The sequence below is a fragment of the Bison bison genome, unplaced genomic scaffold (assembly GCF_000754665.1).
Source record: "Bison bison bison isolate TAMUID 2011002044 unplaced genomic scaffold, Bison_UMD1.0 scf7180017864345, whole genome shotgun sequence".
Classification (NCBI taxonomy): domain Eukaryota; kingdom Metazoa; phylum Chordata; class Mammalia; order Artiodactyla; family Bovidae; genus Bison; species Bison bison.
The window spans coordinates 48587-72695 of record NW_011494917.1 but is presented as its reverse complement, the minus strand read 5'-3'; the positions used below and the strand labels follow the sequence as shown (position 1 = coordinate 72695).

Sequence of the window (24109 nt, the reverse complement as noted above, 5' to 3'; positions counted from 1 at the left end):
ACTGACTCGATGGACGTGAGTCTGAGTGAACTCTGGGAGTTGTTGATGGACAGGGAGGCCTGGCGTGCTGCAATTCATGGGGTCGCAAAGAGTCAGACACGACTGAGTGACTTCACTTTCACTTTTTGCTTTCATGCATTGGAGAAGGAAATGGCAACCCATTCCAGTGTTCTTGCCTGGAGAATCCCAGGGGTGGGGGAGCCTGGTGGACTGCCATCTATGGGGTCACACAGAGTTGGACACGACTGAAGCGACTTAGCAACAGCAGCAGCAGTCTTAGTTTATGACCCGTCCACCAATGCTTTTCAACCTTAGCTGCCTATTGGAGCCACCCAAGAAACTTCAAAAACTTTTCAGTGTCCAGCCCCCACCTTTAGAGAATATGAAGTAATTGGTTTGATGTGGGACTCAGATGTATGCATTTTTACAAAAGTTACTCAGTGCTTCTAACAGGGAGGCAGGATTGAAAGACACTGCCCTACCTGATGTGACCCATGCCTGCATCTCCAGCCACCTCTCTCCAGGCTGGACCCTCTGCTGGTTGTGTTTATATTGGCCTCGCTGACTACTGTCAGTCCCTTAACGCCGTTTAGCTTCTTTCTGCTTCAGAACTTTTGCACAGGACGTTGCCTCACCCTGGAGAACTCTTCCCTTGATCTTCACTTGGCCTTTTATCATTCAAATAGAAACTTGAGTATACTTACTGAAAGCATTTGTGACCCATGGAGCTATTTGCTTATCACATTACCCAACATTTTCTGTGTACTACTGACCAGTATGTGAGATACATATACATACATTTTTTGGTTTTTTTTTTTTGGCATCTCCTCCCTCCCTCTCTCCTTTTTTCTCAGCCTCCGTTCCTTTTCCTTTGTCTGTTTTGTTCTTTCCCCTTCGAATGTAAGATCCATGTTTGTCTTTTTCATTACTGTCTCGTCAGCACCTTGACCTGTGGCTTATGTGTACTAGGAAATCAATGTAGGAAGGAGTGCATAAGTAAATTTTGAAAAATTTACATTGTTTTTAAAGGGCCAGCTCAAACCTTTGTCAAAGTTTTCTTTACCAATTTCTTATTTGTTTCCATATTTACTTTTTCTTTAAATTCTAAGATTAGAATTTCTTTTGTCATACAGTATTTTTGTATTTATTTATTTTTAATTGAAGAATAATTGCTTTACAATATTCTGTTGATTTCTGCCGTACATCAACATGAATCAGCCACAGGTATATACATGTCCTGGCCCTCCTGAACCCTCCATCTCCCATCCCATTCCACCCCTCAGGTTGTCACATAGCACCAGGCTGAGCTCCATGCACTATACGGCAACTTTTCATTAGCTACCTATGTTACACATGGTAATGTACATATGTCAATCATGTGTGCATGCTAAGTCGCTTCAGTTGTGTCCAACTCTTTGTGACCCTGTGGACTGTAGCCCACCAGGCTCCTCTGTCCATGGGATTCTCCAGGCAAGAATACTAGAGTAGGTTGCCATGCCCTCCTCCAGGGGATCTTCCCCATCAAGGGATTGAACCCACGTCTCTTATGTCTCCTGCATTGGCCGGTGAGTTCTTTACCACTAACACTGCCTGGGAAGCCCATATTTCAGTCATTCAGTTCAGGCAGTTCAGTCACTCAGTTGTGTCCGACTCTTTGTGACCCCATGGACTGAAGCACGCCAGGCCTCCCTGTCCATCACCAACTCCTGGAGCTTACTCAAACTCATGTCCATTGAGTCAGTGATGCCATCCAACCATCTCATCCTCTGCCATCCCCTTCTCCCACCTTCAATCTTTCCCAGCATCAGGGTCTTTTCCAGTGAGTCAGTTCTTTACATCAGGTGGCCAAAGTATTGGAGCTTCAGCTTCAGTATTAGTCCTTCCAAAGAATATTCAGGACTGATTTCCTTTTGGATTGACTGGTTTGATCTCCTTGCAGTCAAAGGGACTCTCAGTCTTCTCCAACACCACAGTTCAAAAGCATCAATTCTTTGGTACTCAGCTTTCTTTATAGTCCAACTCTCGTATCCATTCATGACTACTGGAAAAGGCATAGCTTTGACTAGATGGACCTTTGTTGGCAAAGTAATGTCTGTGCCTTTTAATATGCTGTCTAGGTGGGTCTAACTTTTCTTTGAAGGAGCAAGCATCTTTTAATTTCATGGCTGCAGTCACCATCTGTAGTGATTTTGGAGCCCCCCACCCCCAAATAAAATCTCTCACTGTTTCCATCATTTCCCCATCTATTTGCCATGAAGTGATGGGACTGGATGCCATGATCTTTGTTTTCTGAATGTTGAGTTTTAAGCCAACTTTTTCACTCTCTTGTTTTACTTTGATGAAGAGGCTCTTTAGTTCTTCTTTGCTTTCTGCCATAAGGGTGGTGTCATCTGCATATCTGAGGTTGTTGATATTTCTCCCGGCAATCTTGATTCCTGCTTGTGCTTCCTCCAGCCCAGCGTTTCTCATGATGTACTCTGTGTATAAGTTAAATAAGCAGGGTGACAATATACAGCCTTGACATACTCCTTTCCTGATTTGGAACCAGTCTGTTGTTCCATATTCAGTTCTAACTGTTGCTTCTTGACCAGCATACAGATTCCTCAGGAGGCAGATAAGGTGGTCTGGTATTCCCATTACTTTAAGAATTTTCCACAGTTTGTTGTGATCCACACAGTGTGATTGTATGATTTAGTGCTATTATTATACTTTTATTAGTGTCCTGAACTGTTAGCCTAGATTTATTATTAGATTTAAATTTTAAAGTATTAGGATTTTGTTCCTTTGACTGATTCAGATTCAGCTGTTATTTATTAAATACCCACTAGGTGCCAGACATTATCTCGTTTAACTCTGAAGATGTTTTACTCACTCCCCCCATTTATCATAAGTCACAGAATTGGGATAAACACAGCTTTCCTCATACCTTCCCATCCTGTCTGTTGTGCTGCTTTCTAGGTTGGCTGACTAGAAGGAATCCGAGTGCTGTTGAGTGAGGCCAAATGCAATTAACTGCTCCATGGGTCTTTCCTGAATACTGAACAGGTTATTAGCACTTACCACATCTTTGATTTTATACTTTATTTATTACTATTATAAGGCCAATATTATTTAAACTTGAATAGATTGCTACTGTCCCACCTGTCAAACATTTGTGATAAAACGCAGCAAAGTTTGCAGTACCACTTGGATAACATGTGGTTCTTTAGTTTGTGTGTCTTGGGATTTTGCTCCTTAATATCTCTGCGTTTTGCCTTCCTTTTTGGAACTGTCCTTTACCCTCTTTCATATATCTGGTTTTTAGCGTTTTTATTTGTTTGTGGCTTGCTGCACGCAGGTTTTCTCCAGTTATGGCGAGTGGGGGCTACTCCTCACCGTGGTGCACGGGCTTCTCATTGCAGTGGCTTCCCTTGCTGTGGAGCACGGGCGTAGAGCGCAGGCCCGGTAGTCGGCACACGGGCTCAGTAGTCGGCACACGGACTTAGTTTCTGAGGCATATGGAGTCTTCCTGGAACACACCCACGTCCCTTGCCTTGGCAGGCGGATTGTTAACCACTGGACCACCAGAAAGTCCTTATATACTTAGTTGTCTGTGAACATTTCTGAACAAGCTTTCATTAAGTTGGTTTACTTTTAAAAAATTATTATACTTGGGTTGCTTATGGACAACAGGATCCATTCTGGCTGCCTAAAACTGAGAGCAATTTATTACAGAGTGTTAGGTAGCTTGCAGAATGTCTGGGAGAGAGAGGGTGCAGTGTGTAGATTTCACCCAGTTAGGAATGACAGAGCTGGGAGAACTGGGCCATAACCATTCTAGAAGAGGGGCTTTCCTTGTGCTGGCTGGCACTTCACTCTCACCAGGAGTTTTTTCAATTCCCAGTTTCGTGTATGGGAGAATGCTTGGTAGAACTTGGGTCATGTACCGAACTCATCTAAGAAGTGATGTTTTTACTTTTCTAGCCTCTGTGCCATAGCAAGGCTAGTAGAAAGGATTTGATTGTGTAAACTCACAAAATCCATATTACATTTTTTGCACCTACTCTGACCTTGATTGTATATTTTATTGTGTGACTTTATTAAGATGTCCCTTTGGTGGGTCACTTGTGAGATACTGGATTTGACTTCTAGTTAGCCCCTAGCAGATGAATTTTGTTTTGCGTTCATAGTATAAATCTTTAACTAGAGTGGATCATCTTGCAGTCGATCCCACTAGTTACAGTAAAGAGCTATAAATGATTCAAAATCAGCTTCTTCCATCAATAGAGTAACTGAAAACAATCATGGCAGTCTTGTGATGCCATCGTTATATCCATAAAGGAAGCATTTATTATACTGGTGACTGGTTAAAAATAGTTCCTTTAAAAGAACCTGAGGGAGAAGCATGAAAGAGTTTATAAATAATTTTACAATATATGTAAAACAAGAGGCCTTTTTGTTTGAGATGAAGCATAAATGACACAGGAATGTTGGCAGCATGCCTTGCATTTTGTTCACTGAGTATGCTTAGACTGTAAATAATGGCTTCATTTCTACTTTGGGACCTAAAAATTATTAATATTATGTGTGTATGCAGTATTTATGCAGTATTCTGACCCTAATTGTTATGGACATAATTAATCCCTTATTGCAAAGTTAATGATTTACATCAGTTAGTTTTGCTGTATTCCTTTATTTCCTTAAATCCAAGATTTTCTTAGTATTTATACTACTGGCAGGATATTTTCTAGTAAGGTAAGTTTTTTCAGATAAGCAAAACTTATTTGAAGTAGACCTAGAAAGACTACAAAATTCCAGCAAATTTCTTATAAAAAAAATAATAACTAATAATACTTACTTCCCCCAGTCAAAAAAAATTAGATGCCAATGGCTTATGTTTTTAATTCAGGAATAAGAAAATAAAGAATAATATTCACCTAGAGATATAATTACTCTTAACTATAGCTAAAGCAGTTTCATCTCAATCTTTTATATACACGTTTAAAGATATCTTTAAACAACAATAGAGACTGGCTGCTTTAGGGGTCATTTCATGGAGCAGTAACATCGGTAGTTACTAATTCTTGCCAAAGAGGTTGGTTGAGGCAGCATTTGTGGAGGGTAGCCTGAATGGTGTGCAGTGGTACCTTCCTTATTAGCACTACACCATGTACATGGGTTGATTAATCCAGACTGGCTCTCTCTATGGAATTTCTTTTAATTTGTTGCTGTATCTGTCGTAATAATATTCTTGGGGACAACCTGGCTCCTTGGCTTATTAATTGTGTGTCCTTGATTGGGTAAAATGAAGGCAATAATTTTACCTATCCTTTAAGATTATAAGGAGGACATGAGTTAATTTATGTGAATTACTTCTTGCCTAGTAAAACCCTCCATAAGTATTAGCTGCTGTAATTATTGTTACTTCTATTTTTAACTCCTTAACACACTATTCTTTCTTTATTTTTTTTATTTTATTTTTAAACTTTACAATATTGTATTGGTTTTGCCAAATATCAAAATGAATCCACCACAGGTATACACGTGTTCCCCATCCTGAACCCTCCTCCCTCCTCCCTCCCCATACCATCCCTCTGGGTCGTCCCAGTGCACCAGCCCCAAGCATCCGGTATCGTGCATCGAACCTGGACTGGCGACTCGTTCCATATATGATATTATATGTATTTCAATGCCATTCTCCCAAATCATCCCACCCTCTCCCTCTCCCACAGAGTCCAAAAGACTGTTCTATACATCAGTGTCTCTTTTGCTGTCTCGTATACAGGGTTATTGTTACCATCTTTCTAAATTCCATATATATGCGTTAGTATACTGTATTGGTGTTTTTCTTTCTGGCTTACTTCACTCTGTATAACAGGCTCCAGTTTCATCCACCTCATTAGAACTGATTCAAATGTATTCTTTTTAATGGCTGAGTAATACTCCATTGTGTATATGTACCACAGCTTTCTTATCCATTCATCTGCTGATGGGCATCTAGGTTGCTTCCATGTCCTGGCTATTATAAACAGTGCTGCGATGAACATTGGGGTACACGTGTCTCTTTCCCTTCTGGTTTCCTCAGTGTGTATGCCCAGCAGTGGGATTGCTGGATCATAAGGCAGTTCTATTTCCAGTTTTTTAAGGAATCTCCACACTGTTCTCCATAGTGGGTGTACTAGTTTGCATTCCCACCAAAAGTGTAAGAGGGTTCCCTTTTCTCCACACCCTCTCCAGCATTTATTGCTTGTAGACTTATGGATTGCAGCCATTCTGACTGGCGTGAAATGGTACCTCAGTGGTTTTCACACTATTCTTTATATGATAGACCGTGAAACAAATTTCTGTTAGTCTCATCATCAAGAACTGTAGTTCTGCTGCTTTTTGGTGTCAATGCTGTAGAATTAAAGCTTATTAATATATGACTTTTTTTAATGTCAGTGTTTTTGTGTGTTAGAAATTAGATTAGATTCACATTTTAGATTCTTCTTATATGTTTTGTGGGTCATCTTTACCTTTCTTGGTTTCACCTTCTCTTGTTTAGGTTTCTTTAACAACTTATTTTAAATTTTATAATGTATTATACATATGTTTGGAAGCCTGCTTGCTTCTGAAACTCTTTGGGGTTCATAAATATGGTAGAAAGGTGTATTTTTTAATCTAGTTGAGGTCATAGTTTGTATATATTTCAATATCATAATTTTGCCATAATCATTGACATTTTCTGCCAGAAAAATTATATATGCTTTATAATATAAAATTTTACTTTCTTATAAAACATTCATATTTAGAGAGGTAGCTGAAATTTCTTTATTCACTAAAAATTTACTATATTCATTTGTTTTTCTGAATGATATTGTACCTTGGAAAACAAATTCTAGTCTTATTCTAGTCACTGATCACACAACCACTTTTTGAAGTTACTTATCAAACTACCTGCCTATATCCAGGTTTCTCAAGGGAATCTCAGAAAAATTAATGCATAGCATTCAGAGGTCCTAAAAGCATTTATAATTGCTTTAGGGTTCAAGTCTACATTCTGGTACATTTTGTGCACCTATGCTTCTCATTGTAATAGGACATTTTTATTTTTAGTAGAGTTTCTCTATTGCAAGTCACAGGAGCAAAATTCATAATGACACAGAATCTTAAGACATATATAGATGTTTTCCAGGGATCTGAATGAAGGGGTGAGGTGTTTAAGGTTAGACAATAGTGTTCTAAAGGAACTAGTTTTCATGTCCTGTTATTTTTAAATTTGTAAGGAAACAAAGAAAGAGGAAATGGTTTGGCCTCTTATGATATCATTAGTGCTATTTTTATTCTCTTAAGTTCAAAGGTTTCAAGAATAAGAAAAATATATGCAAAAATTGGGACATTCATTGTTCTTTGTTTTTATTAGTGTGCTTTCAAAATGCTCATATGGAGTAAGCATATTTCTTTTTAAAATTTTGTTTTTGCTTGCTTTATGGATATGTATGCAAGCAGAATATGTAAGCTTTATGGATATGTGTGTAAGCAAGAAGAATAAGAAAATGACATATTTTCTAACAATTCCATGTTGCCATATGTTTTAAAATAAATAAAGATATTAAAACAGCTTCATGGTACTAAATCCAAATGCTGTAGACAGAAACAGTTGAAAAAGTTGTTACTCTGTTTTAAAAATTAACAATATTGAGATCATGTTACTGACCCATTTCAGACTGTTCTGAAAAAATTCTGTTTATTAAACTTGATTAGGTTCAGTTCTGTGAAAATTCAGTTTTACTTTGGTGTGCTTGTACTGTCATACAGTGGAAAATAACTCACAATTGAAAATAATTTCTTATTATAACTAATATTAAGGGAAGTGGGGGCAATTATCTTTTTAAGAAAAAGCTGGAATTCTGTCTTTTCTCTCAATCCTGTCTCTTTTTCTCCAGGATCTTAATTATGAAAACCAACTACTTTTATTAAAGAGAATACTTTCCCCCCTTAGGGTTTTTTTTTATTTCAGTACACAGGTACAGTAGAAATGAAGAATGGCTCCTTTTCTCATAATAGTTTGCGGAGACCTTAGGGGTAAACCTGGACTGAGCTGCTGTGTTCGGAAATGCCAGGTGTTTTCTGTTCTCTGCTCCTCGGGAGAGTGAAGGGAGGGAGACTGTTCTGGTCTGTTGTTGTGGCTGGCAGCAGTAACTTTGAACTCTTGTTGATCTGTTACTGCTTGTTGTGTAGCTGCTGCTGCTGCTCAGTCGCCTCAGTCGTGTCTGACTCTGTGAGACCCCATAGACGGCAGCCCACCAGGCTCCCCCGTCCCCCGGATTCTCCAGGCAAGAACACTGGAGTGGGTTGCCATTTCCTTCTCCAACGCATGAAAGTGAAAAGTGAAAGTGAAGTCGCTCAGTCGTGTCCGACTCTTAGCGACCCCATGGACTGCAGCCCACCAGGCTCCTCCATCCATGGGATTTTCCAGGCCAGAGTACTGGACTGGGGTGCCATTGCCTTCCCCGTGTTGTGTAGCAGCAAGCCATTAATTTCAGTTTACTTCAGTCAGTAAAAGGCTGACAGCTGCTAAGTTGGAAAAAAGGAGCCCTACGTATTGGTTGTCTTTCTCATGATCTTTATTAGTAAATGTTTACTTGTTTGAATGAGGCACGTATTGTAGACATTGTATGAATTAACAAAATATGAATCATTCATGACTACAAAATGAAGTTGTGCTGTTTTGTATCTTTCACAAAACAGTGATTAAGGATGTGGTTGGTGTGAGAGTAAGGAATTTTCTCTGTCAAAATTAAAAAAAAATAAAAAATGTTACCAGTTGCTCACCTCAGTTCCACTGGAGTCTGAACCTCTAATGCCACAGTCACATTCCTCATCTCCTCTTCCTGGGCCCACGCAAGAGACTCAGGAGTTGGGTCAGTTTTCAGTATGAAGCTGGGATTTTTCACAGTTAATCCCCAACCATTTCTTTAACTTCCTTTAGGCATTTCTGTAGGCAATAAGCGGCCTTCTCTGGGGCTTCCCAGGTGGCTCTAGTGGTGAAGAACCTGCCTGCCAGAGCAGGGGATGTTAAGAGAAGCAGGTTTGGTCCCTGGGTGGTGAACAGCCCCTGGAGGAGGGCATGGCAACCCACTCCAGTATTCTTGCCTGGAGAGTCCCATGGACAGAGGAGCCTGGTGGGCTACAGTCCACGGGGTCACAAGAGTCAGACAGACTGAAGTGACTGAGCATGCATGCACACAGAAGTATTCAGAGAGGAGGTAACGTGAAGAAGGTATCCCACCTTTTAATTTATATTCTTTTGTTATACATTTTATATGTTGTGCTGTACTTAGTCTCTCAATCGTGTCTGACTCTTTGGAAAGGAAATGGTTCTCTTTTGCTGCTTCTTCCCATATCTAGAATCACACTATTACAGTCATTGGTTTTATAGAACTATATATTTGACTGATCATATCAAGGCACCTAATGTCATTAATTTTTATCTGAGGCTTAGTCACACATTTGGCCATGCAAGAAGCAATAATCTTATAAAATAGAGTGTAAGAAATATAGCTAGTAACATGAATGCGGTCATTACATTAATTAAGCCAAGAACTTCTATTAGGTGTAGCCCAGTATCTCCTTAGTCTGTTTTGCACCAATCACTGTCTTTAAGGAAAATTATATCTTGGCTTTGTACCTAAAGTTGTACCTAAAGACACCAGAGATGTCTGTACATACAAGGTGAGTAGTGGGTCATTGGAACCCCTTTCAGGATTTAGAAAGGAATGCTGTCTTCTGAGAAGTTACGTGGATGGTCCCAGAAGAAGGAAAATTGATCTTTATGATTGAATAGGCCTTTCTGCCATGAGGGAAGTCTGGTTGATGCATAAAGTGGTTGCAAAAATGCACACTAGAGGAGAGGGAGGAGAGCCAAATAGGAAGAGAACGTTTATGTTTAAATTTTTCTTTTCTTGCCTAAAAAATGTGAATTTTTATTTTATCAGCTTGAATATTATTGTTTCTCAAGTGTTGTTGATTCATTATAAGCTAATGTATACTAAGTCAGTACTTTTTTGATAATGAGGAAATTGATGGTCGAGGCATTTCAATCTTGATTTCAATACAGATTTTTTTGCTGTCATGAATATAAACAAATTCATTCATTTTCTGTCATCTTGAAACTAGAGTTGGGTATCAAAGAATTTACAGAAGCTTTTAAATTTTTGGCTAAGATTGACTGTAAATGTTTAGCTTTGTTTGATGTAAGTGACACAGAATTTATCTGAAGCCAATAACAGAAAGGGCTCCTGTGGTGGCTCAGATGGTAAAGAATCAGCCAGCAATGCAGGAGACCTGGATTCAGTCCCTGAGTTGGAAAGATCCCCTGGAGAAGGGAATGGCCACTTCAGTATTCTTGCCTGGAGAATCCCTTGGACAGAGGAGCCTGGAGGGCTACAATCCATGGGGTCACAAAGAGTCAGACACGACTGTGCACACTCCATAACAGAAAAGAAACTGTTACCTTCAGTGCTAACACATGTGAGGAGAAGATGTTCATATTGTCACACCCCAGTCATTGTATCGTAGGTGGATATCTTATGCCCGCACTGTTGTCGCTGAAACACTAGCACCGTGTTTTCTTGTAAGCGCTGTGCTATTGCCTGTCAGGTCCTGTTCCTCATCTGGTGACTCTTCTCAGTTTCCTCCATTTTCAAGTCTCTTTAAATGTGAGTCGCTGAGGTGATTCCTAGCATGGCTTTTCAGGAAAACTCAACTGCCAAAAAACGCACATTATTAATAAAGCATCTCCTCCTAATGAGTTTCTGTGGCCTCTAATTCTTAAAAAGGAAGTCATACATTTTGGCCCTTTCACAAGTAAAGCTGATTGAGTAAAATTCCATTGAAGTTCTCTAGAAGTTAACTGCCATCATCTGCGTAGGTACCAAGTAAACATTTCAGAAGAAGAAGAAAATTCTAAATAAAAAAGAGGAAAAAAAGCCCTCACTATATTATGTGGGTGAGTAATAGGAAAAAAGTTCAGATAACCAAGAAAAGATTCTGAATATCTTTCTCTTTGATGGATTGGAGAAGATGACTTCCCAGTTGTTGTATGGAATATTACGTTCAGATAGAGGTAACTCTAAGGCTAAATAAGCTATTGTCCATGTCTTAAAAATTAATTCTGTATTTTCTCTGGTGGGTGTTGGGACCGGTTTCAGGATATGACAGCACGTGATCTGCTACAGCAGAGGTACACGCTTCCCAATGGAGACACTGCCTGGCGGTCCTCGCCCCTTGTAAACGCTGCTCTGGAAGGAAAGCTGGTTCTCCTGGATGGCATTCACAGAGTCAATGCCGGGACGCTTGCTGTGTTACAGAGGTCGGTTATGAGTCACAGAAAGCTTTCTCAGTCTTCTAATTTAAACTGGATTATATAATTCTCAAGGAATTTCTAATTCTATATCCAAATATAACAGCAGATGTGTTTATTGTTGTAAACACAGTAGAGTAGAACTTCGAGTAATGAACATTTTGGGAAAAGCCAGCACCATAGCAAAATTCTCTGTGTAGGAGCGGAAAAAGGCAAATTTTTCAGTAGTAGTTTTGAGACTTTATATATATGTTGATTGATCTATGCAATAAGTCACAATTGAAGTTTCTATAGTATGTCAGAGTCAAAGCTTCACTGTTTACAAACTCCTTTTTCAGTCCTAGACCTACGTTATTGGTTGATACATTCTTGGAATTTGTTTTTGAGAGAGAAAATATAGTTCCTTATGTAAAATGTATAATGGCTCTTTGATTATATAGGTTGAAGTTCACTTTGTGTTTACAGACTTCAACATTTGTGTCAACCATGTTTCTTATTTCAGCTTAGGTAGGGCAAATATCCACCCATTCATAGTTAACTTCTCTTTTATGTTAAGACTTCATGTGTAACTTTCACGGAAAATAGTCCCATCTTGTGTCACTTTGGGAGATTAATGATACTATTTTTGTTTGTTTGTTTGTTACATCTTGATTCTATCACTTGTTTTGAACTTTTAACTCTAAATTTTAACTTGTTGGGAAATTTCAAATAAGTGGAATAATCCAGTTCCTGAACTGAGTAGTCAGTTTTTTTGTCCTTGATGAGATGCAGGTACCAAGTACAATTAAAGATTCTAAAAACACTGTTAATCCTGATTCAGCTTGAGAACGTTTAAAAGTCATAACCACAACCTTCCAGTGATTTATCATAAACATTCCATGTATTTACAGTTTTTCCCTCTTCTAAACAGACAAATGCAAACACAAATGAAATAGTGCCTGCTGCCTCCTTTTATTAGCTCTTTCTTGCCCATGTGGCCAAGTAGTAGTAACAGCAGCAGCAGCTACCATTGAGTTCTTAATCTGTGCGAGGCCTTGTGCTAAGCCAGGGTTTCTCAGAGTCTCAGCTGTGGACTCTCCTTATGGGAGTGAGGCTTAGAAATGACTGATGCCTGGTCTCCACCTCCTCAAATTCTGATGTAATTGATCCAGGGTGAGTCCTGAACATTGGTATTTTTAACCTGCTCCCAGTAGATTCTAATGTGCAGCTAAGATTGAGAACAGCTATGTTCAGCACCTGCCTTACATTAGCTATGTAATTTTCACAGCAATACTGTGAGGTTGGTGTTACTGCCCTAGTTTTATACAAGATAAAATTTTAGGCAGGTAGTCAGTTCTCCCCTGCCCAGGCACTCAGCGGATAAGGTCCGGGGCTGGGGCTCGCATCCACACCTGGGTGGCTCTACTGCCCGTGCTGCTGAGCTCTGCAGTGTGCAGTCTCCCCTCTCCTCAGTGTTCACTGGGCAGAAGTCTGCGGGGCAGTTGCACAGTGGACATCAGGAAACCTTAGTGGCTGCTGTAGAATCTAGAACAGCACTCTGTAAGCTCTGCAGCATCTGGAAGACAATGCTATTTGTGCCATGGACGGCTAGGTTCCATCATAGTTGGTATCTGGAATATCACTAGTTATTTCCTTGTAAAGATTTTAGATATTCTAAATCCTGTAATTGAAAAGATAGAACTATTTTGATAATACTATGTCTTAAAGTATTACCTTAGATTCAAGGGAGTATGTGCCAATTGCCTCGTTCATTAATATCTACCTTGTGGTTATGCTGAATCACTCATTCAGCTGTTGCTTTTCATTTCCCTCCTCCTTCCCCTTTCCAGCTCCTTCTCCTCCTCTTTGTCCTCCCTGTTCACATCTAGTAACCGTGACTACTGCCCTCCAGTACAGAAACCAACTGTTTTTGCCAAGTATAATGGTACTAGCCAACTTAAAATATCAAAAAGTGCATTTAACAAAACAGACTCAATTGTCAGTAATAATAGAAATGGCTAAAATATTAACTGACTGACTATACCTCTAATAGCTTCAACATTTAAACTGACTCATTTGTTTCCTGGCCTTCTCCTGGCCATTAGGCTGATCCATGATCGGGAGCTAAGCCTCTATGATGGCTCCAGGCTGCTGAGAGAAGACAGGTACTTGCGCTTGAAGGAGGAGCTGCAAATGTCTGATGAGCAGCTGCAGCAGAGGTAACGGGGTATACTACTCTTACTCTTATTGTCAAGTGCACGTCTTTAAAAATTATTCTTCTAAACCTAGGCTCAAACCAAGATCACTTTGAATGGCTTACTAATTTGGTGTCTTAGACAAGATCTTATTTGCACACTTTTTAAGGCTTGAGTTTGCTCTCCAAGATGTACTCTGTAGGGCTTCCCTGGTGACTCAGACAGTAAAGAATCTGCCTACAATGCAGGAGGACCCAGGTTTGATCCCTGGGTCAGGAAGATCCCCTGGAGAAGGAAATGGCAACCCACTCCAGTATTCTTGCCTGGAGAATCCCATGTGCAGAGGAGCCTGGCGGGGGGCCACGAAGAGTTGGACACGACTTAGCAACTAACACATGTACTCTGTACTTTCAGCCTGCTTTTATGGAAGTGTTTAAACATCTTATAAGAGCATTAGCTTTGAGAAGATAATCCCTCTTCTGTTGTCCGAGCAGTTCAATTTTGGCCCCAAATTTTGTATCATTTAGGAAAAAACAAAAAGGGTCTCACGCTTAACTGTGCCTACCCGCCAAGAAAGTGATCAGTTACTTCTGGGGTTTGTCATCTGATGCAGGAGTGCCCTTTGTGTCTTATTTAAACATTTCTTCCAGAACTGTGGCCACCAAATTCAATGTATTGGATCCTGGATCAGAAGATCAAATGAAAATAGCTATGAAAGACATTTTGGGACAGTTGAGAAAGTTTACATGTTATTGAATTAATGTCAGTTTTCTTAGGTTTCATAATGGTATTGTGTTTATGAAGGTGTTAGCCTAAAACAAATAGACCTCCAGTTGTTTCTCCAACAAAAATGGGTTTATTTAAGGGGTCTCTAACCATGGGGAGCTACATGCAAGTCCTTATGCAGCAAGAAGAGGAGGAAGGACTCATCTAAAAGGGAAAAAGAAAGTCGGAAGAGCTATAACGAACAGAGAGTGCATTGGTGGAGTTGAGGGTTGGAAGTGTGGTGCTTTTCATTCTATTCCTGGCAGCCTAACCATCTCTCATTGGCTGAGCTCTTGCCAGGCAAGCAAAGGAAGGTTTTCTTCTTCCTGTTGACCCTGCTATTGTCTGTCACAGGGCATGAGAGCTCCTCCTTCTGGCTTCCTGACTTCTTAATTGAGTTTTCTGTTTATTGTTTTACAAAGGAGAACATTTCTATTCCTAGGAGCCATATTCTGAAATATCTAAGGGATAACATAAAAAGATGCCTTCAAGTTACTTCCAAACGTTTCAGGGTAAAGAAGATGTGATGAATGGATTCAAATGTACCACATAGAAACAAAGAGCAAGGGAGAGCAAGAACACAAAGTGGTGAAGTCTTAACAGTTGGTGAAATGTAGGTGAAAGATATTTGGGTGTTCACATTCTATTCTTTCAAATTTCCTATGGGTTTGAAAATTCTTTTAAATTTACTTTTTAATTGGAGGAAAATTGCTTTACAATGTTGTGTTGGTTTCTGCTGTACAACAATGTCAATCAGCCATGAAGAAGTGAAGTGAAGTCGCTCAGTCGTGCCCGACTCTTTGCATCCGCATGGACTGTATAGCCTACCACGCTCCTCCACTCGAGATTTTCCAGGCAAGAGTACTGGAGTGGGTTGCCATTCTCTTCTCCAGGGGATCTTCCCAACCCAGGGATTGAACCCGGGTCTTCCGCATTGTAGGCTGATGCTTTACCATGTGAGCCACCAGGGAAGTCTGAGTCAGCCATAATGTTACACATATGCCCTCTCTTTTGAGCCTCCCTCCCACTCAAGCCTCATCCCACCCATCTAGGTCATCACAGAGCACCAGACTGGGCTCCCTGTATTACACAGCAGCTTCTCACCAGCTATCTATTTTACACATGCGAGAGTATATGTATTGATGCTACTTTCTCCATTCATCACATTCTCTCCTTGTCCCACCGATTCGCCTCTGCATCTGCATCTCCATTCCTTCCCTGCAAATAGGTTCATCAATACCATTTTTCTAAATTTCATGTATGTGTGTTAATACACGATATTTATTTCTCTCTTTGTGACTTCAATCTGTGTAATAGGCTCTAGGTTCATCCACCTCACTAGAACTGGCTCAAATTTGCTCTTTTTTATAGCTGAGTAATATTCCACTGTATGTATGTACCACATCTTCTTTATCCATTCATCTGTAGATGGACATCTAGGGTTGTTTCCATGTCTTGGCTGTTGTAAATAGTGCTGCAGTCAACGTTGGGGTGCATGTGTCTTTTAGAATTGTGGCTTTCTCAGGGTATGTGCCCAGTCGTGGGGTTGCTGGGTCATATGGTAGATTTATTCCCAGTTTTTAAAGGAATCTTCATGCCGTTCTCCGTAACGGCTGTATCAGTGTACATTCTCAGCAACAGTGTAGAGGGTTTTCTTTTGTCCACATCCTTACCAGCACTTATTGTTTGTAGATGAGATTGGCTGTCCCTGCTGATCGTGAGGGGCAGCCTGCTCCCCGCTATACCCAGGGTTCATGCCTAGCTCCCTAAAATCTTCAAATTAAGAAGTTTCGAAGAAAATATTTCTTTCAGCTGCATACTATGCTTTCCTTTAGAAGAGATCTAGCAATTATAGGTAATTTTCTGCCTCATTACATTTCCATGGATATCTTCACGTAATTAGAGATTATTATTAGTACTTTGGGGAATTCCCAGTCACTTAATTGAATCTTACTTGATTGAAGCCACTCCTTCCCCTAAAGGACTTGCTGCCATATTTAAAACAATGAAATCCAGCAAATGCTAATTATGTGTGTTTCTTATTGTGTTTATGTTTTATCCTTGGAATTTTTTCGTAGAGAGAAAATATTTAATCTTATTATCTCTGTAAAAATTTGCTTGATTACACGGCTATTGCCTATCCTCAGATTCTTCTAGCCAGTAAGTAGTTTGGTTGAGTGTTGAGGGAGGCAACTTATAAAGAGCCCTCTCATATATCATACCTTGGGATTATGACATTAAATGACTGTACCTTATTTGCATGTGACTCACCTATCAGGGAGCACTTGCATTTTCAGGGAGACAAATCAGAGCAGCTGGGCAACAGCTCCCAGCAGGGCTGCCCATTGGTTTCCCTCAGGACTCGAAGGGCATTGTCTGCTCACCAAACATCCAGGAAACGGCAGCCCTTTTCTGTGGAAGGAGCCCAAGTTCTCCTCATGGTCACAAGCAGTTTTACAAATGAACACACTCTCAGGAACGAAGTGGCCCCAGGCTTCACATTCAGGATTTGACTCGGACTGATTGGTAGTGCTTCTTTCCCAAAGCGTCCTGTCTTCATCACCCTTGATTTTCATCATTCCCGTGAATGAAACCAGGCTCAGTTCTGTCTCCAGAAGTCACTCTGAAACCGGTGGAGACAGATCATAGCGCTGCTTATTTCCTTCACTTATTTAAAAAAAAATTTTTTTTTAATTATTGTTAAATATGCATAAAACTTGAGCCAGACAGTTTTTCAAATACCGGTCCTCTGTTATGTGTCCTGGGACACTTTCCTGTTGCCTATTCCTCAGAGATGACCACTTTCAACTCTGAGCTGTTTCTTTTGATATTTACTTCCATGTCACTAAATAATATACTTTTATTGACATTTCTGGATTTATTTTTCAGTGTTGGGCACTGCCCATTGATTTCCTACTATGGAAAATTATAGTTTATATTTCTTCCACCATCCCCCTTCCCACTACACATGCATACTTCCTATCTCCCATTCTTCCTAAATATTAGGTAATAATTTTGTTTAGAACGTCATTCAGTGTTTGCAGTATTATAATGGCGCAAGAACTGTACACTGCTGAGTCATTCAGTAGACTACAGTTATGTTTCTCTTTTTACGTATGTTCTGTTTTTCCTAAAGTTAGTAATTGCCTACATATGAAGAGCAGCAAATATATAAATAAAAAATTAAAATGCAGCTTTTAAATATTACAATAAAGATCTCTACATAATGCTGTGGGAACACAGATAAAGAAGTTACCTTCTTCTCTTTTTTTCTTGTTCTGTTCAGTTCAGTCGCTCAGTCATGTCCGACTCTTTGCGACACCATGGACTGCAGGATGCCAGGCTTCCCTGTCCATCACCAACCCCCGGAGCTTACTCAAACTCATGTCCATTGAGTTGGTGATGACATCCAACCATCTCATTCTCTGTCGTCCCCTTCTCCTCCCGCCTTCAATCTTCCACAGCATCAGGGTCTTTTCAAATGAGTCAGTTCTTCACATTAAGTGGCCAAAGTATTGGAGTTTCGGCTTCAGCATCAGTCCTTCCAATGAATATTCAGGACTGATTTCCTTTAGGATTGACTGGTTGGATCTCTTTTACCTCACAGAAACTTATTAGTGAAGGCGAGTTTCTTTAAAAAGTTGGCACATATAAGTTTATACTTTATTTGCACCAAAAAAATAAGTTTTCCAATTTGGCTTGACTTTTTATTTTTAAGACAACTAGTAAGTATCCAGTTATATACAAATATTTGTGTGTGTGTGTGTGTATTAATTGAAATATAGTTGATTTGTAATATTATTTTCAGGTTACAACATAGTGATTCAGTGTTTCTATAGATTATACAATGTATCTTTGTAGCTTACTTTATACATAGCAGTTTGTACATTTTCATCTTCTATTTCTGTCTTGCTCCTCTCCACTTCTCTCACGGCTGGTAACTACTAGTTTGTTCCCTGTGTCTGTTGTATTCACTTGTTCTCTTGTTTTGTTTGTTTGTTTTAATTCCACAAGTGAAAACATACAGCATTTGTCTTTGTCTAACTTATTGCACCTAGCATAATATTCTCTAGATTCATTCACATTGCTGCAAATGACAGTATTTCATTCTTTTTACACAGAATAATATTCCAGTATATATGTGCCACATCTTCTGTATCCATTCATCTGTTGATGAGCACTTGGGTTGTTTCCATATTGTGTCTACTGTAATTAATGTTGCTGTGAACATTGAGGTCCATGTATCTTTTCAAATCAGTGTTTTCATTTTCTTGGATTATACACTTAGGAGTAGAATTGCTGGATCGTATGGTAGTTCCATTTTAGTTTGCTTTTTTTTTTTTGAGGAGCCTCCATATGGTTTTCCATAGAGGCAACCCCAATTTACATTCCACCAACAGTGTGCTAGGGTTCCCTCTTCTCCACATCCTCACCAACACTTGTTGTTTGTGCTCTTTTTGGTGATAGGCAGTCAGACAGGTGTGAGAGGGTATGGCACTGTAGTTCTGATTTCCATTTCTCTAATGATTAGCCATGTTGAGCATTCTTTTCAGGTACCTTTTGGCCATCTGTAAAACTTGTTTAGAAAAATACTTATTCACAACTTCTGCCACTTTTCAGTCAGGTTGTTTGGTTTGGCTTGGTTTTGGTATTAAGCTGTATGAACTGTTTGTGTATTGTGGATATTAATCCCTAATCAGACATATCATTTGCAAATACCTTCTCCCATTCCATAGGTGGCCTTTTTGTTTTGTTAGTGTTTGCTCTGGGTTGTCATAAATGGCCTTTATTATGTTGAGATGTGTCTCCTCTATACCAGTTTTGATGAGAGTTTTTTTTATCATACATGGATGTTGAATTTTGTCAAATGCTTTTTCTGCATCTATTAAGATGATCATGTGATTTCTAACCTTATTTTTCTTGATGTGATATATCACATTGATTGATTTGTGGATATTTAATCATCCTTGCATCCCTGAAATAAATCCTGCTTGATAATGGTATATAATCCTGTTTATATATTGTTGAATTTGGTTTGTTATTATTTTGTCAAAAAAATTTGCATCTATATTCACATTATTCTGTATTGAATTTGGTTTGTTATTATTTTGTCAATTTTTGCATTTATTTTAGCATCTAATATTCTTTTTTGTACTGTCTTAGTTTGGTTTTGGTATAAGGGTGATGATGGCCTTGTAGAACACATTTGAGTTCCCTTATCTTTAATTTTTTGGGGTAGTTAGAAAAGAATAGTTATTAGCCCTTCTTTATATGTTTGATAGAATTTCCCTGTGAAGCCATCCGATCCTATACTTGCTTGGGAGTGTTTTGAATACTAATTCAGTTTCACTACTAGTGATCAGTCTGTTCAGATTATCTATTTCTTCCTGATTCAGTCTGGGAATTTATCCAGTTTATCCATTTATTCTCATTATCTAATCTGTTGGCATGTAACTGTTCATAGTACTCTCTTATGTTTTTTTAACCTCTGCGATATTGGTTGTAACTTCTCTTTCATTACTTATTTGGCTTATTCGGGTCCTCTTTTTTTTTCCCCTCAGATGAGTCTGACTAAAGGCTTATCCGTTTTGTTTATCATTAAGGGAACAAAAAGACCGCTCTCAGTTTCATTGATCTTTTCAATTAGTTTTTGGTGTCTACTTTTTCTGTCTCTGATTTTTTTTTCCTTTCCTTCTACTGACTTCAGGCTTTTGTTCTTTTTCTAATTCTGTTAGATGGTAACTTAGGTTTGAGAATTTTCCTGTTTATTGGGGTAGGTTTGTATTGCTATGAACTTCCCTCTTAGAACTGCTTTTGCTGCCTCATATAGATGTTGGAAAGCTGTTTTTATTATCAGTTTGTCTTGAGATATTGTCTGGTTTCGTCTTCCGTTTCTTCATTGATCCATGGGGTTTTTTAGCAGCGTGTTGGTTAGTGGCCACGTGTTTATGTTTTCCCATTTCTTTTTTCAGTTAGTTAGTTTATGGCTGCAGTGGGCCTTTGTCGCTGCGGGTGGACTTTCCCCAGTCGCAGTGAGCAGGGCCTGCCCTCTGGTTGGCAGTGCAGAGACTTCTCATTGAGGTGGCTTCTCTTGTGGAGTGCAGGCTTAGTCGCCCCGTGGCAGGTGCAGTCTTCCCAGCCCAGGGGTGGAACCCGTGTCCCCTGCATTGGCAGGCAGATTCTTACCCACTCGCACTTCCCTGTGCCTCCAGGGAAGGCCCTGTTTCTCTTCATATAATTGATTCTAGTTTCATACTGTTGTGGTTGGAAAAAGCGCTTGATATAGTGTCTATGCTCTTAGATTTGTAGAGGCACTTTGCCTGTTGTCTGTATCTCCTCTCAGCACATTCAGGCACATCAGGAATCCTGTCAGTTTCATCTTCTGTCCGTTTCCTCCTCCTCCCGTGGCGTGTTCTGACTAGCCCTGATTTGGACGTGTTGCTCTCCATACGCACAGCGTACACATCACCCCTCTCCACTCACGCTCCTGTTTCCGCTGGTGTCTCTTCTGTATATATCATCAGTTAGGTGTTGAGCCTCCTGGACTGAACTTCTCTTTCTTTCTCTTACATTCTATCAATTTATCAGGACTTTATTAACTTTTCAGAGGCGAGTTGTCTCAAAATGAATTCTCCTCTCCATCCAAAGTATTTCTGCCAGCTGACAGCCTGGTTCCTTTCCTTATCAGTGTTCCTCCTTTTTTTTAACTGGAGAAACACACTATTTTCTTAGAATAAATATGTTGTCCTTTAGGGTTATAGTAGATTAGATTCTTTCTTTCAGCCACTTGACTGTATCTGTCCAGGATGTTTTCATTTGGTTGAGTGTGGGCAGCTCCACCGAAAGGAAATAGCATAGCATGAAAAGTGGGAAATTTGTGTCCTGTGAGAAAATTAATTTGTTTCATGAGTGGTTCTTGTAAGTAATGTGACCCGTTGTCATGTTACTTGACAAATAGCTTGAGTTGAGCCTGTGTTCTGTCCGTGTCTAATATGTCACTCTTGGCATTAGCATCTGAACTATAAATTAGAAACTCAGGCTCAAATCTTCTATTCTTTCATTCCATACCTAAGCATGGAACTGAAGTGCAGCAAAGTGATTATTATTTCTCTTCATCTTTAAATAAACTCAGCTATTACTACTTTGTTTCCTTGTGGGGCATTTGAGATAGAGAAAATGATCAAAGGTAGAGTGAAAGGAAGTCAGATTTAGGCTACTTTGCTTCTAGACCCAGTTTGGTAAATTTAGATACATTTTGGCTTTCAGACAGGAACAATTTTCATATTTGTGTTCTGCAGGAATCCTTCAGTTACAAGTAACAGCAACAAAAGAACAACCTTAAATTGTCACAAAAAGGAGTTTGGTGTTCAAAGGAAAGGGAGAGGGTGCACTTGGGTCTTAGGAAAAAACTGGAATCGAGGACTGTAATGTAGTCCGGACCCTCTAATGCCCTATACTTCATCCTTTGTTTCAAATGTCACAGTATCTGATACATAGTAGAACACTTGGTAAATGTTTTGGAATCACGAATAAATCTTAACCCAGAACAACCGATAACTTTCTGAGCTAGCAATGTTTCCTTTTATGAACCTACTAATTAAGACTACTTTGCTCTTAATGACAAGTCTGATAACATAGAGCCTCATAATTATCAGCTACTAGCAGTGAGCTACCAAGCCTTTCAACTTCATCGTATGAAACCCAGTTTCAGTACAATTATATTCGACTCCTCTGCTGACCTTCTTTGTGTTCTAATTTCACCATATACCTCAATCGTTTCTGTAGTGCTCTGCAGGTATTCTTTGCAGCTAATGACATAGCTAAAGTTCCTTTAGAAATAGCTAAATAAATGCTAGAGCCGTCCCTTCTAGTGCAGGACACCTGGAATCCTGTGGACATTGGGGTTAGAAATAACGTGATGGCCGTGCTCACCAGACACCATGCCAGCATTTCCTACAGGAAGTAAGGACCAAAATAGAACTATTTCCTTTGATGAGAAAAATTTCTTTGGGGAAAGGAGGAGTACAAATACTACAGGCTTCTAAATGTGTCCCTTCCTGCTGCTGGTCAGAGCCTAGATGAGGGTGGGTGAGAACCTCTGTGAATTACCAATAGTTTATTTTACCAAAAATAGGCTTCTGGTTATCCCAGGAAAGCAATAAAGATTAGAGGCCTAGTCTCAGTTGTAATTATACATGCTCTAATGTTTTTGTATTTTTATTGAATATTTTTTTATTGATTATGATTAAACATTGAAGAGAGTTGATAATCTTCCAGTTTCTATTAATTACTTATGGACTGTAAGTGGACATTGGGCACAATCCTCAATCTGTTAGATTTTACTCTTACTCACGTTTGAAGGTAGTTAGGATTGAGCATTCTCTCCCACTTCCTCTAGAAACCTCAGGATCTCTTTTCTGGAAAATTAGTCTGTGTACATTTTTAACAAAATTCAAGTTAGATTCAGGATTTTATGCCCAAGTCTCTGTGTTTGGTTCTCAAAACAAAGTGCTGTAAGCAAATTCTGATTTTGAAAAATAATCCTAAACATTTTTATGGTCAAGTAAAAGTTCTAAACTCTGTGCTTGTGAAGGGTCTGTGCAGTGGTGGTTTAGTCATGAAGTTGTGTCCAACTCTTTGCACCCCATGGACTGTAACCTGCCAGGCTTCTCTGTCCATGGGGTTTCCCAGGCAAGAATACTGTAGTGGGTTACCACTTCTTTCTCCAAGGGGATCTTCCCGACCCAGGGATCCAATGCATTGCAGGCAGCCTCGTGCATTGCAGGTGAATTCTTTACCATTGAACCACCAGGGAAGCCATATTACTTATTATTGTATGTATTACTTTTGTCTTCTTATACACAAATGTATCACATATTTGATACAAGAATGCACCTTCTCTCAAAAACTCATTCAAGACCAGATTTAGACTAGCTGCTCTGCTCTTAATGAAAAACCATTATTCTTACTTATCACTTATCTTTGTTTTGTCCTTGCCAACAAAGGTCTTCAAAAAGTTTCTTGCAGTGATGGTTATTAACAACAGCAATACATTTATCTATTTAACTATTTACTTATCTGTCACATTAGACATTGTGTGGGATAAAGATGAAGTAGGAATTTGCTTTGCTACATTGCAAAGCAGGAGAAATGTGGACTGTGTACAGACTTGCATAACCTCCAGGTTCTGAGTTGGAACATTAGTATTACAGTGTGAAAGGCCAGTTACAAAATCCTTTTTCAGTTCATGATTAATATCTTTATAAAAACCTTCTATGTTATTGTTTCAAGTTCTTTAACATACACATTTGACAGAAATGTAGCATATAATTTCTGTCAGAAGATAGAAACTTATTGAAGTTTTGGTTTTATTAATAGCTTTGTAATTCAAATATACAAATATATATTTACAGTGTACAGTTTGATAATTTTTTACATTTTATACACCTATGAAACTGTCACCACAATCACGATAGTAAATACCTCCATGATCTCCAAAGTGCTGTCTGACCCCTTTTTAATCCTTCTCACCACCCTCTCTCACCCCAGGAAACTGCTCTCTGTTAGTCTATATAACGTGCATTTTCTCAGTTCAGTTCAGTTGCTCCGTTGTGTCTGACTCTTTGTGACCCCATGGATGGCAGGCCTCCCTGTCCATCACCAACTCCTAGAGTTTACTCAGACTCATGTCCGTTGAGTTGGTGATGCCATCCAACCATCTCATCCTCTGTCGTCCCTTCTCCTCCTGCCTTCAATCTTTCCCAGCATCAGGATCTTTTCCAGTGAGTCAGCTCTTTGCATCAGGTGGCCAAAGTATTGGAGTTTCAGCTTCAGTCTCAGTCCTTCC

General features: G+C 39.4%; 1 protein-coding gene across 2 annotated transcripts in view; it reads left to right on the top strand.

Annotated features, from left to right (window-relative positions):
- LOC104999121 (von Willebrand factor A domain-containing protein 8-like) overlaps window positions 1–24109 on the top strand; it is a 135829-nt gene that overhangs the window by 87959 nt on the left and 23761 nt on the right. For both annotated transcript variants that reach the window (XM_010854591.1, XM_010854592.1), the window contains exons 13-14: window positions 11172–11332; window positions 13408–13521. In XM_010854591.1, coding sequence (XP_010852893.1) covers window positions 11172–11332; window positions 13408–13521 — 275 coding nt within the window. The remainder of the gene's footprint in view (window positions 1–11171; window positions 11333–13407; window positions 13522–24109) is intronic.